The 18,067-nt window shown below is 39.0% G+C and overlaps 1 protein-coding gene across 2 annotated transcripts in view; it reads right to left on the bottom strand.

Annotated features, from left to right (window-relative positions):
- The window catches only part of Ttc23l (tetratricopeptide repeat domain 23 like), a 53,783-nt gene extending 36,515 nt beyond the window's left edge, over positions 1 to 17,268 (bottom strand). Inside the window, exons 1-4 of one of the 2 annotated variants that reach the window (XM_048802911.1) lie at positions 17,064 to 17,268; positions 15,976 to 16,050; positions 11,200 to 11,386; positions 4,385 to 4,508 (exon numbers count right to left, since the gene is read on the bottom strand). In XM_048802911.1, the coding sequence (XP_048658868.1) occupies positions 4,385 to 4,508; positions 11,200 to 11,386; positions 15,976 to 16,043 (379 nt within the window). In that variant the 5' untranslated portion in view covers positions 16,044 to 16,050; positions 17,064 to 17,268. The remainder of the gene's footprint in view (positions 1 to 4,384; positions 4,509 to 11,199; positions 11,387 to 15,975; positions 16,051 to 17,063) is intronic. The other variant, XM_015496412.2, reaches the window with a different exon arrangement.
- Positions 17,269 to 18,067: the final 799 nt, after the last annotated feature.

Below are 18,067 nucleotides of genomic sequence, written 5' to 3' on the forward strand. Positions count from 1 at the left end.
TCTAATAATCCTCCCTCCATACCAAATAAATTACAAATTCCTTTACCCATATTTACAATTTCACTGTGGTCTACCCCGTGCACCCTCCCTTCCAGGTTCATCTTCCCAGCCCAATTCTTATCCAGCATGCTGCTTCCTGCTGTCTGAAGAGACACTGCATGTTCCTTCTACGTGCCTTTGCTCACGTCCTTCTCTTTGACTAGAAATATCCCACCTTTTTTCTGCCACCCAAACACAATTTACTTTTTACAGTCCTGCTTGAATGCTGCCTCCTTTCTGAATCTACTAATGAATTACCATCTTAGCCAGGAATAACTTCACCCAATTTTTCAAAGCCCTTTATTTAAACCAATTACATGACCTTTATCTTAAAATGTCTTCTATCACAGGTCTATACTAGTTCATTTCCACAACTGGTTGTAAATTCTTTGAGGGTTTGTACACATTATATTTCCCCAAGTACTCTTTATAATACTTCACATACATGCTTCTCACTACATCTTCATGGAAAACTATTTATCAAGAGAAATCAGCCTTTGGGCTTGACTCCTTATTCCAATGTTGGAAAAGGCTGAGAGGGAAATGAGGAGCCCAGATCTGATGGCTGTAAAATATGAGCATGTGCAGTGAGGCATGAACGCAGATGCACACGTCCCGCCCACACAGGAAGCTAGCTCATACATTCTGTCCATTTTAAAGCAGTTACAGGATTAATGACAACAAAACTAAGTGGAACTCAGCAAGAATTTTATCCCTCTAAAAGGTTTGCAGTTTTTCAAATCCTTATTTGTTTTATTCCATGCACTAGACCCTGGGGGAAAAAAAGGAGAGAAGAAACTGGGTAAGGACTACAACTGCGATAGAAGCCACTGAGCTAGCCTCAAGGAAAGGTCACAATCATCATCTATTCTAGAAGCACTCTAGGCTGGGTATTAGAAACGCTGGGATCAAGTCTAGGCATGGGGATACTATGTGAGTACTTCATTTAACCAGAAAGCTGTTTGTCCATCTAGAAAAATGAAAAACCTTCCTCTCTCCAACCTTTTATCCCAAATGGAGTTCTCCATTCATGTAGCAGAGAGAAAAGGATGTCCTCACCATCTTCTGTGATATGACCTGCTTACTTATTTTGACTTAATTTAACTAAAAAAAACTCAAAGTCAGTTTGTGGTTGATCATAGAAAGGGTAGATTTCAGAAGATGCAAGATAAGCTCCTTCCATAGGCCTACCATAGTAATCTACCCACACCAAAAGCAGTAGCATCCGGCCTTATTCCAGTTCAGATAAGTCTTCCTCCCAAACACTTTCCTCTCTAGTTTAAGTTGTACCGACCTCAAGTCTAAATCAGAGCAAAAGCCTTTTTGAATTTGGGTTCTCCAGGGCCCAAGGAGTGTTCCATGCCAAACCAAGTTTCAATGACCTACCAATTGTCAACCCCGTGGTTCTCTCCGGCCTTTACCCTATCTGACCTCTCTCTACTACCTACAGCTGCTGAAACCAACTGTACTTCCTTTTGAAATCCTCTCTTCCCTCGGCTTCCATGATTCTTGTATTTCCTTTGTTCCTCTTTTGTTATCCATTCCTTCTTGTCCTCAGGTCTTATGCCCTTTGCCCTCTTCCCTTCTCATTCTGTACACATTTTCTGATCAAAATCATTCACTCCTATGGTCTCAACTTGCTACCCAATTCTTCCCAAACTAACATTTTCTCTGAGCTCCACATCCACTTTTCAGCAGTCTACTGAATACAAGCCTGTCTGAAACCATACCCAGCAGCTTCTTTCCCCTTCCTCTATCAACCTTCTCTTCATTTTTAATTTTTTATATTTATTTATTTAGGTGCTGGGAATTAAACCCAGGGCCTTGTGCATGTTAAGCATGTATCCTACCACGGAGCTATATACTGTCAGTTCCTAGTCCAGTCTTTAATTGAAATAGTCATACTATTTCAATTCTTCCATGTCCTTCCCACTCCATAGTGAATTGATCATTAAATGTCACCAATTCTACATTTTAAGTTATCTCATTTGCATTCTAACTGCCGTGGTCAATGCCCTCATTTTCATCCATACAGGATAATAGACTGACTGATCTTCACCTCCACTTTCTCCACCAGTCTAACCTAGAGTTTCTCACTTAACAACACAAACTTGATTATATTACATCATCAATGCTCTCATAAAACCTCCTCAAACACCTTGATATCTGGGCCCAAATTACCTTTTCAGTTTCACTTCCAGTCAAAACCTGTCTGTCCTAAGATATCTTCTGTTCTAAACTGAATCCTTGAGTCTACACAGAACCTACAGTCTGTGTAAGGATTTTCCCTCTCTTTTCCCACTCCTCAGATCCACACATACAGGGCCAACTTTGGATATTATACCATTCTCCTCAAAAATCTACTTGGACCTACACTCATCCTTCAAAGACAGAACAAATACTACCTTCTCTCTGAAACCTTCCCTGACCTTCCTCAGGGGCAGCACCACTGATTAATACCCCCTGTAACTTTGTTTCCACCACTATTGTGAGGTCCTATTATAAGACCCTGTAAGCTCTCAAGGCAGAGGGACTACTCGTATTCATTTATGTATCCCCAGCACCGAGCACAGTCCTACCAGGCTTGTAAAAGGAGTTCTAAAAGTGTTAAAGTGGTACTCTTGCCATTAAGACAGTGCTTTTTAAAAAAAAAAAAAAATATATATATATATATATATATATATATATATATATATATATATATTTAGTGGTAGATGGATACCTTTATTTTATTTATTTATCTTCTTATGTGGTGCTGAGGGTTGAATGCAGGGCCTCACTTGTGCTAGGCAAGTGCTCTATCACTGAGCCATAATCCCAACCCAAGGCAGCACATTTTTGAGGAAATCAGTTTGAATGGAATACAGAGATCCAAATAATGAAGAATGAAGCCCCAATAGGGGAATATTTCTTTTTGTTGAGGGCATTTCTTGTATCCCTCGAATCTCACAGATAGGTGGCTACCTGCTCTTCCAGTAAGTGAGGAATCCCTCCTTCTCTTGGCACAAAATAGATGTTCTAACATGGCCTGTAACTCTCAGCACCACCATTCCCAACCACGTGAGAACTTATCACATTAATCTAAAGTTAAATTAAAAACAAATGAATGTAAAAGGGCCTAAGGATCCCTAAGAAGGAAAATGTGTTGAGATTAATACCTGAGAAGTGAATTCAATTTTAACTTTATCCAACATTCTGAATTTTGACATCTAAGATCATTACAGCCCACGTATATTGGTTCTCCTTCCTTTTAAATCCTCAAATTTCTTAAGTCCTTAAATTACTTGGGCTATACCCCACTTCAGACTGATGACACTAGAAAAAGCCACAGGCAAGCAATTTATATCTATCAAGCAATAACATGCTGATACATATTGTGTACAAGGACATATTCTAGATTGAGAACTGGTCCCTGCTCTCAAGAGGCTTCTATTTCAGAGGCAGAGGCATTTAAACAAAGGGCATATGAATAAAGTATAGTGAATTCCATAGTAAAAGTAAAAACAGTCCATGTAGGGAGACATGGTTGGTCAAGGGCCAAGGATCAAGTGGCCATGACCCTTGTTCTAAAAATGGGTTCTTGCCTCAGTCTGTCAACAAATATATAAGGAGTCTCAACTCTAAAGTACCTTTCTTCATGGAGCTTTCACTTGAGTTCCAGTTTTAGTAAATAAATTCCATCTTCTACTCCCAAACCACAGTATCTTCCAGAAACATAACTTCTATAGGATGAGGCCCTGACTTTCTCTAAGCCAGATCTTCTAAAACTTGAATTCAGTTTTTAGAATTCAAATTCGATTACTGGGTCTGCTTCCCTGGTGCTGGGAGTACACGTATCTTCCTATATTTTCCCTATTGATCTGTGGCTGGAAACCCTGCTTCAGTGTCTTGTTTATAAACTAGGGATAATAACAGTAGCTCCATCCAAGATATATTTAAAAAACTTAATAAAACTACCTTTGAACATGTCAAATACTCAATAACTATCATTTTCTTTGTTATATTTATTACTAAGACTTGCTGTCTGCCTTATCCATGGACTCTCAATTCTCTTGATGAGAGACCCTGTCTCAAAATAAAAATAAAAAGGGCTGGGGGTGCAGCTAAGTGGTGGAGTGCCCCTGCGATAAATCCCTAATACTACACACACACACACACACACACACACACACACACACACAATCTCCTAAGTGTCTCTGAGAATTAGAAACAACCAAAAAACCATTATATTGCCAAAATAAGAGGAAGGTACCCTCTCAGTCATCTCCACCCCCAAGGAGTTGTGTATAGGTTCATTTTGGCTTCATAAGCTGTCCCACCCAGATCCAGCTGGGGAACCAAGTACCTCTTAGTACCAGGTAGCCATAAGCCAGGTTGGTCAAAGCCTGTGCACATTTCCAGTGTTCTTCTCCAAAAGCAATTCGAGAAAGGATGACACACCGAATCAGCTCCTTGTTTGCTTGGATAGTCTGTAAAGAGCAAAAAAGTCATTGTGCTTTTGGGAAAGGAGAAAAATCTCTGTCACGTCACTAGAAGATAGGACTAAATTTGCATTCTATCATTTGCTTCTTCTCACATCCAACCCATTAAGTCCAGGCAGCTCCACCTTACTGCTATATCCTAAAACCAAGCTCTTCTCATTTCTGCCTTGCATACCTAGTCTCAGCCACACTCATTTTTTACCTGGCTGGCTAATAAGAGCCCCTTCTAACTGCTGTCCCTCTTGTCTTCCACAGTCCATTTTATACATAATAGTCACAGTGACTTCTTTTAACTTCTTATCATGAAAAACTTCAATGGCAATGTGGAGAATGAATCACCCAGAATCATCCGTTATTTACTCATGGTCAATCCTATTTCATATCTATATTCTATATATATTGCCTTCTATTGTGTTTAAGCAAATTAAAGGCCTTTTTACATTTCATCAAAAATATCTCATAAGCAAGTGTGGGCTCTAATCTGTGCACGTCTATAATCTCAATGACTTGACAGCTGAGATGGGAGGATTGCAAGTTTCAGCAAATTACCAAGATCCTGTCTCAAAATAAAAATAAAACGGGCTGGGGTGCAACTAAGTGGTGGAATTCTCCTGCATTAAATCCCTAATACTACACACACACATACACACACACACACACACACACATAATCTCCTAAGTGTCTCAGAATTAGAAACAACCAAAAAACCACTATATTGTCAAAATACTTGCAATAATTCTTTAATATCACTTGAAATAGGTAAAAAGACAGGGAGTGGTGGAGTAAAAGGCTACTTTAGAAATCTAATATTTTTAGCAAAATTTTGTAGATGGACACAATACCTTTATTTTTATTTATTTATTTTATGTGGTGCTGAGGATCGAACCCAGGGCCTTGCGTGTGCAAGGCAAGCACTCTACCACTGAGGTACAACCCCAGCCCATTTTTAGCAATTTTTTTTTTAGAGAGAGAAGTGGGGGAGAGAGAGAGAGAATTTTTTAATATTTATTTTTTAGTTTTTGGTGGACACAACATCTTTATTTTATTTTTATGTGGTGCTGACGATCGAACCAACCCAGTGCCCCGCGCATGCCAGGCGAGCGCACTACCGCTGAGCCATATCCCCAGCCCTTTAGCAAATTTTTAATGATCACACATGCTGAAGTCAGTCTCTTAAATTTTTTTTTAGTTTGTTCCTTTTAGCTATACATGACCGTAGAATGTATTTTGACATATCATACATATCTGGAGTATAACTTTGCATTTTTATGGTTGTACATGATATGGAGTTACATTGGTCATGTATTCATATATGAATACAGGATAGTTATGTCCAACATTATACCGTCTTTTTCATTCACATCCCCTTTCCCTTCCCTACATTCCCTTTTGTCTAATCCAGTGAATTGTTATTCTTCCTTCCCCCACTGCTTATTGTGTGTCAGCATCCACATATCAGAGAGAACATCCAACCTTTGGTTTTTGGGGGATTGGTTTATTTCACTTAGCATGATATTCTCCAGTTCCATCCATTTACTGGCAAATGCCATATTATTATTCTTTATGGCTGAGTAACATTCCATTGTGTATATGTACATTTTCTTTATCCATTTATCTGTTGAAGGGCACCTAGGTTTGTTCCATAGCCTAACTATTGTGAATTGAGCAGCTATAAACATTGAAATGGCTGCATCATTGTAATATGCTAATTTTCACTTCTTTTGGATTTAGGCCAAGGAGTGGGATAACTGGGTCAAATGATGGTTCCATTCCAAATTTTCTGAAGAATCTCCATACTGCTTTCCAGAGAGGTTGCTCCAATTTGCAGCCCCACCACCAATGTATGAGTGTATCTTTTCCCCCACATCCTCCCCAATATTTATTATTACTCGTATTCTTGATAATTGCCTTTCTAACTGGAATGAGATTAAATTTTAGTGTAGTTTTAATTTGCATTTCTCTAATTGCTGGTGATTTTGAACATATTTTCATATATTTGTTGACCGATCATATTTCTTCTTCTGTGAAGTGCCTGTTCAGTTCCTTTGCCCATTTATTGACTGGGTTATTTGTTTGTTTGTTTTTTTGGTGTTAAGTTTTTTGAGTTCTCTATATATCCTAGAGATTAATGCTCTATTTGAGGTGCAAATTGGAAAGCTTTTCTCCCATTTTATAGGCTCTCTGTTCACATTCTTGATTTTTTCCTTTGCTGTAAAGAAGCTTTTTAGTTTGATATCATGCCATTTATTGATTCTTGATTATATCTGTTGTGCTTTAGGAGTCTTGTTGAGGATTCAATTCCTAAGCTGACATGATAGAGAGTTGAGTCTACTTTTACTTTTAGTAGGCACAGGGTCGCTGGTTTAATGTCTATGTCCTTGATCCATTTTTATTGAGTTTTGTGCAGGACGAGAGATACAAGTTTAATTTCATTTTGCTACATATGGATTACTAGTTTTTCCAGCACCATTTGTTGAAGAGGCTATCTTTTCTCCCATGTATGTTTACAATGCCCTTGTCTAGGATGTATGTTTGTCTCTGTGTCTTCTATTCTGTTCCACTGGTCTTCATGTCTGGTTCTGTGCCAATACCAGGCCATTTTGGTTACTATAGCTCTGCAGTATAATTTAAGGTTTGGTATTGTGAAGCCTCCTGCATCACCTTTCTTGCTAAGAATTGCTTTGGCTATTCTGGGTCTCTTATTTTTCCAAATAAATTTCATGACTGTTTTTTTTATTTATATGAAGGATATCATTGGAATTTCAATAGTAATTATATTAAATATGTATAGTGTTTTTGGTAGTATGGCCATTTTGACAATATTAATTTGGCCTACCAAGTACATGGGAGATCTTTCCATCTTCTAAGGACTTCTTCAATTTCTTTCTTTAGAGTTCTGTAGTTTTCATTACAGAGGTCTTTTACCTATTTAGTTAGATTGATTCCCAATTTTTTTTAGGCTATTGTGAATGGGATACTTTTCCTAATTTCTCTTTCAGTTAATTCATCACTGATGTATAGGAACACGACTGATTTATGGGTGTTAATTATACACCCTGCTACTTTGCTGAATTCACTTATGAGTTTTATATTTTTTCTAGTGGAGTTTTTGGGTCTTTTAGATATAAAATTGTGTCATGGGCAAATAGGGATAGTTTTGAGTTCTTTTGTATTCATATCCTTTAATTTGTTTCTTCTAATTATTTTGGCTAGAGTTTCCAAGACTATTGCCGCAGTCTGGCTGGGCACAATCAGGAGCCACTTGTCAAAAGAAACTAACTTTATTTTTAGAACCACACACGCCAAACAAAACAGCCTCTCAGGAAAAACCCTCAGAGCCTCAACTGCCACCACCGGCTTTCCACAAGCCTCTCTCTCCCACACAAGCTTCTCCCCACCTCCCACAATCCTCCTGCTCTTGAGGCCGATTGGCTGGGTCATGTGGGCGGAGCCAAAAAAGTCCCCCAATGAGCAGCTCCGTGGTCTGAAAGGGCAGGGAAACAGCCCAATGAGCATCACCGCAGAGGAGCCAATCAGCTAGATGTTGCTGGGGCCGCTGTGAGCCAATCATCAGCCGGCAGCTGGAAGTTTGCTGGGGCCCCTTCGGCTGTGGCTCTCAACAGACTATGTTGAATAGAAGTGGTGAAAGAGGACATCCCTGTCTTGTTCCTGTTTTTAGAGAGAATGCTTTAAATTTTTCCCCATTTAGAATGATGGTGGCCTTGGATTTAGCATATATAGCTTTTACAATGTTGTGTATGTTCCTATATCTCTAGTTTTTCTAGTGTTTTGAGCATGAATGTTGAGTTTTGTCATGAGGTCAGTCTGTTGTGTGTCTCTCTTTTCATCATAGGCTTCATCTCTATCCATACTATTTTTTTTCCTATCGTATTATTTGTTGAAGAAACTGGGCCTCTTTCCTCTAGTATTTGCTACAGGGGTGAATTTTGTTGACTGCATCCCAATGTTGTCATTCAACATTCCCTCCATTATCTGTTCTGCATTTATACTGGTAGTTGGATTTAGAAGTTTGGTCAACCTTAGCTTTGAGTCTTTACTTCATATGTATGATATATCCTTCCATCAGAAGATAAGTACCATCCAGTTGTCTCTTTTTTTAGCACAACTACATGGGCCAATTCATGAAAGATTATAAAATTCTCATATCATAATTCTGTCATTCTTTCTTCATATCTTAGCTGGAATAATTCTACATGGAGAAATTTCCCCTCATGTATTTTTATAGTTATAGTACAGTTTGTATTAGAAAGGCAGGATACCTGGTTTTTATTTTTATCAGCTTTCAAAACAATTTCATTCACTAGCATCCTCTAAAAGTGACCAAATACTTTATTATTATAAATTTATAAAATTTTAGACATATTTTATGTGCCAGTGTAATATTTTGAAATGAATTAGATCATGTGACTCTCCTGTACAAAACCCTCCATAGCTTCTCACTCTTTTATTTTTAATGGAACCCAAAGTTCCTACTATGGCCTCCAAGACTCTATTTAATATGACCCAACCCTAATCACCTCATTCATTTTCTACCTCTTTCTTCTTCTCCTCTTATTCGCCTATGATAACTACTCTGACATGAATGTGTCAACCTAATTTCAATGTAGAATTTTTGCATCTACTATAGTCCCTTCTTGGAGCACTCTTTTACATAGTTCAGTCTCCTGTTTTTTCATTTTGTTCATCTAATGAGGTCTTTCTTGGCCACCTTTCTAAATTACCTTTCTCTGCATCACTCATTGTTCCATTACTGATTTTTTTTTCTTCATAGCACTCACTCCTAGTTCATATTATATTAGCTATGATCTTTATTTGTCTATTATCTGTCTTCCTTGAACAAATAAGCTTATTCCTCATGTTCAACTCCTTTATGCCCAAGGCACAGAGGAGATTCACATTCAATATTTGCTGAATGAATCACTGTAAGGATGGGGTGGAGGAAAGAGCCCCTCTGCCACTGTGGAGCTGATGGGCAGAGCTCCAGAAACCACAGAACTATACCTTCAAGTCACGTGTTTCAGTGACTTTACAAACATGATCATCTATTGGCTGCACAATTCAACAGACTCAGGCATTTATTTTTTGGTGAAATGAAAATAGCACTATGAGGAATAAAAAGTGCAAAGTTTTAGCCTTGGTTCTAATATTTACTAATTATGTTGTTTTGAGATAGATCATCCTGATCATAGTTTTCTTTTCTGAGATTTGGAAACCAATACTATCTACCTTAGAGAGTTACTATAAGAAAAAAGTCAGCATTTATGTGAGCTAAATTTGTTAAGCACTATCTAAATGAAAATATTAAGTTCCATTTTGAGGAAAAGGCATAATGCCATGAAAAAATCACAGAAATGGGAGCCCAAAGCTTTGAGTTATACCTGACTCTGGACAGTCTGTATTCATCCCCAAACTCCTGTGCTCAAGGAAAAATGATCCCACCAATATGGGCTTAGAGTTCACCCCAGTGTTGCTGCTGCTGGTGGTGGTACTCCCTTGCCCTTCTGGTTGGTCTGTGAGTTCTGAGTTGGGTTACATTTAACTCCTAAGATCTAAATCTTTGTTATTACTCAAACTGGCTAAGGAGTTGTCAAGCCTCCAAAGCTCACACTTGGAAATCATGACAGACAAAATGGTCTCCTAGTTTGGATGTGTGACATAGTAATAGGTCCAGCCATGATAGTCTTTTGCAAGGTTTCTAGATAATTTATAGAAGTAAGCTTATAGGTGTCCATCTTGAAGAGGTATCAGTTCCTATGATATGCCTCTGAGGTGCCTCTCAGCCCTTATCTGCAAGAGAACACATTAACTCTGAAACCATTATTTCCTCTTGACCTGGAACAGACAAGAAGTCAGTATATGAACTCTGTTGATAAATCAGGCCTAGAAGCAAGCTGATGTCTGTGTTCTAATAATAAAAGTCAATATGTTACTGTCTCAAGATCCTGGGTTTTGAACACTCTTGCTTACACACTGGCTCAAAGATCTTAGATCCCAAGGTGTTGACTCACTCTTAGAAACGCATACCTAAACTCTTTGATCTCTGACGCTACTCCCCCCTGCTTCTGGTCTTTTGGGTGTTTTATGATTCCACTGTAACCACAAGCACCCTACCCATATCCTTTACAGGCCTCAACCTAGACTTCTGCTTGGCTACCCTTGTTCTTAGCCTCCTGCCTTTATATCTTGGCCCTCTAGTAATTTCCCAAGTGGTATCATCCTGAAACCTTCCAGGAGAAATCTTAAAAATTAATTAATCAAACTTAATCCTATGGCAACTGGAAAAGGCAAATTAATTCTTAGTTTAAAGCTAGGAGCACAAATGCTCCAGGGAGGAATAGATGGTGAACCCTGTGGGGAATTGGAAGGTGGGTTGGCTACTCAACTGTTCCCTGATTTTCTTCCCATTTACAAAGAAATGTAGCATTTCATTTTATTTTGTGTGCTTCATTCTGCCTGCAGTGAATGCAGAGATTCTCTAACCATGGGCATATTATTTTAATTCACTTTTTTTATAACTTTATTCTATTTATTTATATGTGTTACTGAGGATTGAACCCAGGGCCTTACACATAAACGGCGAGTACTCTACCGCTGAGCAACAACCCAAGCCCAATGGGCATATTTTTATGTGGAAACAGAAACTTAATTTTTATCTTACCAGTTTTTCCTTAATCAGCTGAGTTATTTTCTTCTGGGACTGAACTAGTTTTTCTTTGGGAAGAGACATATAGTCTGTGCTTATCTCCTCCTCCTGTACTGCAGGATCTTCTTCACTCTCTTCAGACCCATAAGTGGGGTACAACTCATCTGTCTGCTGTTGTGCTGGGATGGGGGTTTGCTGTGACCTGTGGGTATGAGAGGGACATGAAGTCAGACTTCACAAACAAGAAAAAATTGAAGGCTATAGTACTCCCAACTGGAGGATAGTGACATGTTTTCTATATTAAACTTGAAGGAATAAAGACAGGTCACTCTCAAAGCCCAGCATCCAGCATAACAATGTGCTGATTAAATTACTCACTTTTGGCAAACTAGTCATCTGCATTAGAGTAACAGCTCTGCCATTTATTTACATGTCCCTGAACAAGCTAGCACTTAATCTTCTTCTTTGTAACATGAAGTTAACATGAATACCCACCTGATAAAGTTAATTAAATGAGGTAATATTCATATTGATTTACCATGATGATTGGCATTTAGTAAGTGCTCCTTTAACATAAACTAATACTAATATAATTAGCTCCATGATTTATTTCCTTTGTCTACAAAATGAGCAGATTGAATTGGAAAATCTCAAACATCCTGAAATTCGGATCCAAACCACAACAGAAAATAAATATAGTGATACGAGGGATAGGGAATTAACATTTTGAGGCTACATTTCATACATCCATGTCCATCTTTTATCTATGTTAAAAGCTTCAATGCAGAGTGGCTAACTAAGTAAAGAGGATGAGTCCTACTAGGGCAAAAAGGAGGAACCCTACACTGGGACATGTGCATAGTCAGGAGAGAATTGGCCTCCTCAGTTGTGTTAGAACTAAACATGGTGAGAAAGAGCTAACTGAAAATTTCCCTCTCTCTCTTTCTTACACACTTGAAAACACACACACACACACACACATTCACATACAATGTAGATATCTGACTTCAATGTGAAGATATCACTTTAATTGTGAAGAGGTAACTGGATTTGTAAAGAAAGTCACAAGAAATAATCCTATACAATGAAAGAGAAACAGAATTCTAAGATCTTAAGAGTAACAACAAGTTTCTCACAGAAATAACCTTTGTATTCACAGTAGCTTTTAAAAAAATCCAACCACTGCCAAGTTTTAAAATTGAAATTTATCTTTCTTTTCCACGGATAAAGTAACATATGCTTATTTTTTTAAAGGAAAGTATGAAAGGAAAATAAATGTCAAGTGAATCTTTTACATCAAGTTTGAGAAATGATACACTAACATCCAGAATCCTATTCCAAATGACCTATCCATGCAGGTGTGCCAAGGTGTGTGGGCAGGGAGTAACATTTCTTCAGGCCAGGCCCAGGCAGGATTCCTTTCTTCCCATAGATAAGTGTGCTTTCAGTGGACATATCAATTCAATGGAAAAGCCAGGGAAAATTGGCAATGTGATGTAATCAGAGGTGTTTTCCTCCTTAAAAAAGGGCTTGGGATAAGGCTCAGTGGTTAAGCACCCCTGAGTTCAATTCCCCGGTACCAAAAAAATAAAAAACAAAACAAACAAACAAACAAACAAACAAAAACTCTCCTCCTTTCTGATTGATGAATTTCATATCATCCTTCAAGACATAACCCAGATGTGACCTCTGCCATAAGTCTTTCCCTGGAGTAGTGATAAAGAGGCACTCCAAAAGGCTTGCAAAAATTTCTCTAAGCCCCTATAATATAACAATTATAATACAATTCATACTATAGTTTGGTTTTTTGTTTGTTTCTTTATGTTGTTGTTGAGTCTTCTTTGCCTTCTAGCAGGTAAACTCCACCAGAGGATGGGCTGAGTCTCATTTGTTTCAAAACAGTGCTAAGTGGCTCACAGTAAATTCAAATAATAACTTGTTACATATTGTGATTGGATACAGAATGTCCCCAAAAGATCATGTGTTGGCACCATGGACCTAATATGGCAAGGTTCAGAGGTGGGGCTTTCAGGCGATGATTAGGGATCTGATTTCATCAGTGGAATAATCCACTTAGTGGATTCATCCATTGATAGCTGAAGGGATTACTGGGATCTGGGACATAGATGGAAGAAGTACTCACTAGAGGTGTGCCCTGGAAGGGTTTATCTCAGCTGCCAGGAGCTCAACAGCTTTGCTCTACTGCATCCTTCCACCATGATGTTTCTGTGATTGTGCCAGTCGGCCATGTGCTGAGAGCTCTAAACTGTGAACCAAAATAAATCTTTCCTCCCCTAAGTTGTTCTTGACAGTTATTTTGGTCATAGCAATGAAATGCTGATTAATATACAGAATGAGTAAACAAATGAAAAAAGAACTTTATAATGTTTTTATAATGTTTGAAAAATGCTGAGAAGAGAGGAAATCTGTATCAAGATTAAAACTTAAGAAAATTAACCAAAAACATTACTCCCTCTATAGAAAATTTTGCTTGAGCTGCATTTTTCATAGGACTGGAGCAGAAGATAAATCTATTAGAGTAACCAAATCTATATGGGCAGTTTGCCAGGAGGAGTATAACCAGAAGAATTGGAAGTTGTACTCCATGTATATATAATACGTCAAAACACGGTCTACTGTCAAGTATAACTAAAAAGAACAAATAAAAAAAAGAAAGAAAAAAAAAAACCAAGCAGGTTTGATGAAGGATTTGCCTTGCTAGGTTTATAAATTATTCCATATATATTGCTATGGCAAATATGAATTCTGACAAGTAATATTGTATTCATTATGAATTATCTGATTATTTCTAAGATATTCTATTGTAAATACTACATTTTAAAAATTGCAATTGTTGTAGTTCTATAACATTTAAGTTCAAGGTATTTTATGAGATTGTATACAATATGCTATCCAGTAAGGTAACCAGTAGTTAATGTGGCTATTTGGAACATGAAATGTAACTAGTCAGAACTGAGATGTGCTATTAAGTGTAAAGTACACACTAAATTTGAATTATCATGAATAAATGTAAAATATTCCACTAATAATTTTATATAATATTTTTAGTGAGACATGTAAAATATATTATTTTTAAGTTTAAATTTACCTGTTTCCTTTTACTTTTTACTATGGCTACCAGAAAAATTTAAATTATGCATTGGGCTCTTATTTATAACTCCCATTATATTTCTATTCAATAGCACTGATACAGAACAATGGTTTGTATGTAAAGATGATTTTATACCCAGAGAACATTTGGCCATAACTGAAGACATTTTCAGTTGTCCCAACTGGGACAATGATGCTACTGACATCTTGTTATGGCTTGGATATAAGCCCCCCCCCCCAAGCTCCTATGTTAATGTAGGAATATTCAGAAGTAAAATAATTAAGATTATGAAAGCTGTAAACAATCCATCCTAGTTTGAATGGGCTAACTGGATGGTAACAGTAGGCAAGTGGGATATAGCTGGTGGAGAGGTAATAGCTGGAACATACCCTGAAAAGGTTCATCTTCTGTGTGGCCCCTCCCCCTTTCTCCCTTTGCTTGTCTCATTACTGTGTCCTGAGCTTCTCTCCTCTACCATGCTTTTCCACCATGATGTTCTGCCTTATCTTGGGCCTAGAGCAATGGAGTTGGTCAATCATGGACTGAACCTCTGAAACAGTGAGCCCAAATAAACTTTCCCTCTACACTAAACTGTAGGTATGTGTGTATGTATGTATGTGTGTGTATATATATATGTGTGTGTGTGTTAGACAGACATACATTTATTTTATTTATGTATTTTGTGCTGAGGACTGAACCCAGTGCCTCACATGCACTAGGCAAGCACTCTACTGCCCCACTAAATTGTTCTTGTCAGATATTTTGGTTACAGCAATGAAAAGCTGACTAACACACATCAATTTGGGTACTTAATAGAGATGCTGCTAAATATCCCTCAAGGCATAGGCTATCCCTCCTAATCAAAGTTATCTGACTCAAAATGGCACCAAGGTTGGAATAATCTGGAATAAAGAAATGGATAAAGAATAGAGTTTGGAATGAGACTGCATAGTTTGAAAACCATTAACCATCAACTAGCTGTGTGACCTGGGCAAACTGCCTAACCTCTCTTTGATTTATATTCTTCAAAGGTGGTATCTCATTCACAGAGTTGTTAGGAAATTGGCATATAATATATGCTCAAAAATGAATTATGGTTTAAAAATTTTAATTTGTTATCTCTTCATTTCATGAAGCAATTTTCTCACAATTTTATTATATTTTTCTCCATGACTTTACCAGTCTTATTATAAATAACCTATCTTTGTTTTTACTGAGTGCAGTGGCACACGCCTATGATCCCAGCGGCTTGGGAGGTTGAAGCAGGAGGATCGCGAGTTCAAAGCCAGTCTCAGCAATGGCAAGGTGCTTAGCAACTCAGTGAGACCCTGTCTCTAAATAAAATACAAAATAGGGCTTGGGATATGGCTCAGTGGTGGAGCATCCCTGAGTTCAATCCCTGGAACCAAAAATAAATAAATAAATAAATAACCTATTTTTGTTTTTAAAAACTTAAAATTTTTGTAAATTAGGGAAATAAATAATTATCTTCTATATTGCAAAGCTGAAGATCCAAATGGACACTACACCATAATTACTATTAAAACACATCACAGCAGAACTTTCTCTTCTGTCTAATGTGCATGCATAGTTTCACCCAGGCTTGCCTTAAGGGGGACAGGGGTCCCTGTGTTTCTGGCCAGTGAGGGAGCATGATGTCAGGGTTCTGTGGTACTTACCGATGGAAGCAGGAGTCCCAGTCAATGTCATTATTAACAGTTGGGATATAGATGGGGCTGGCTTGCATCTTCTTCCTACCAAGAGTCACACATGAGATCAGCTTTGGGAGAAAAGGCTTAGGAATTTGTTCTATTTTCTCCCTGTTGGCTACTACTAACATTAAGTTTAAAGTGCCAAATATAAATCCACAAATAGACTATACAAACTCATGTATGGAGATGACTCAGAAAGCAGAACATAAAGACATTTGCAAAAAAAAAAAAAATCTGACTTAAATTTCTTTTTCCTAATTTCTACTCTAGAGTACTCTCTAAAATGATTTTTTTTATCGTTATTGTTCCTGTTGTTATTGTTGTTTTTACTCTTAAAAGCCACACCTTTACATCTCCTGGGTCATCCAAACTATGGTCACCTACTTAGCTATTCTTTGGCAGGCTTGATGGAAAGAGTAACCAAACAAAGCAACTAGTTCTCAGCACTAAATGAAGTACAACCAATGGATTGGTTAATTCTCCTCCTTTTCGGGGTGGGGGGGTCATTTCAGTATTTAATAGGAGATTCTAGTTAAGGAACTAAAACCCATATGTCTACTTTGGTGGCTGCTGTTAGGTGATGAGGAAAATGTGTTGAAACACATGGTGGAAAATGTGGTTTATAAATATTTGTGAAATTCACTTCTCAAGGCTGTCATGTAAGTGGAATCCAAATCCAATGCACAATTATGGAACATTAATATCTACCAAGTCCCTCCTCATTTCATCCTAGAATGTCACTCGTTCCCATCGGATCCACAAGTAGCTGTCTCTGACCCAGGTTCCAGTATACCCAATATCCAAATTTCAGATGGAATATTCACTAATTTCTCCCTCTAATCCCTATTTTCAAAACTCCTACATTCTGTTCCCATAAGATCTAGGGCACCACATTTAGGCCCTGCTCTTAAGGACAGGGCGCTTTCTCCTTTTCCGCATCGTTCCTAGGTAACTTGGTGAGCCCAGTGGCCACAGAGCCGGGTCTGGAGCTCCCTCCTAGCACCGCGGAGGCTCCAGCGGGCAGGACTGGTCCGAGGCAGCGTTCTGCGGCGTACCTGGCCCCGGGCTGAGAAGCCACACCCCGGCTCTAGCCCTCCAGGCTCCCTCGCCCGCGCTGTTAGGCTACAGAGGGCGGCGTCAGCGTCGAGGCTTCCGCCGACCGGGTCCTGGGAGCCACAACTGTGCCCGGCGTTAACTAGAGGGTCAACAAGGTCGCCTTCGGCCTGGGCCGCCTGGATTCCTGCCCTGGAAAGACAATGGGGGTTGCCATGGGAACGGAACGTCCCCACCCCGCCGCCGTGAGCGCGGCGCCGTAGCCACGGCAACGCGGGGCACTTCCTGTTCCGTGGAATCCAGAGGCGGAGATCCCGCTGGCATCGGGCACCCCAAGTTGTGCGCCTTCTGTCAACGCGACTTCAAGCTAGTCCTTGAACTTGCCGCCTCGGCTGCTCCAATCGTGGTTTCCTCCCAGAGATGAGGAGCGGGGAAAGGAACACCGGTCTCCTAGACGCTAGTTGTTTAAAGCTGCGGTGTCTGTGCGGGTCGTTCAGCGACACACCTAGGCCAGCCGGCTCTGCTCAGCGCACCCTGTACCCCGGCAGTCCCCCGGTGTTCTGGGTCCCCACACCCCTGAGGACAGACTCAATCAGATATAACTGTTGATGGCGCTGGCAGCCGGCTCCTTTAGGAAACCCAGTGTCGGAAGTAAGTAACCTAAGAAATGAGCGGCTGGATCTACTAATTGTTAGCAGTTGGCATATTTTCAAGAGAGGAGGTGTCGCGATGGGCAAAAAGTGCGACTTATGCAGTGGAGGGGGAGAAATAAAGAATGTCCTTGTGCTTCTGCCGTTTTCAATGCTTTATTCACTCAAATCATTCAATACAATGCCATCTACAGGTTCTTATCAAGAAAATAACAATTCTTAATCCTAGGCATTGCATCAGACTTAATCAATTCACAGCAAACAATTCTAGATTAATTCTAAGCACTGCAAACACACTTAATCATGACAGGCTCATAGTAGACATTCCCTCTGCATGCTAAGCTGAAGTGTCAGAT

This window comes from Marmota marmota, unplaced genomic scaffold (assembly GCF_001458135.2).
Source record: "Marmota marmota marmota unplaced genomic scaffold, marMar, whole genome shotgun sequence".
Classification (NCBI taxonomy): Eukaryota; Metazoa; Chordata; class Mammalia; order Rodentia; family Sciuridae; genus Marmota; species Marmota marmota.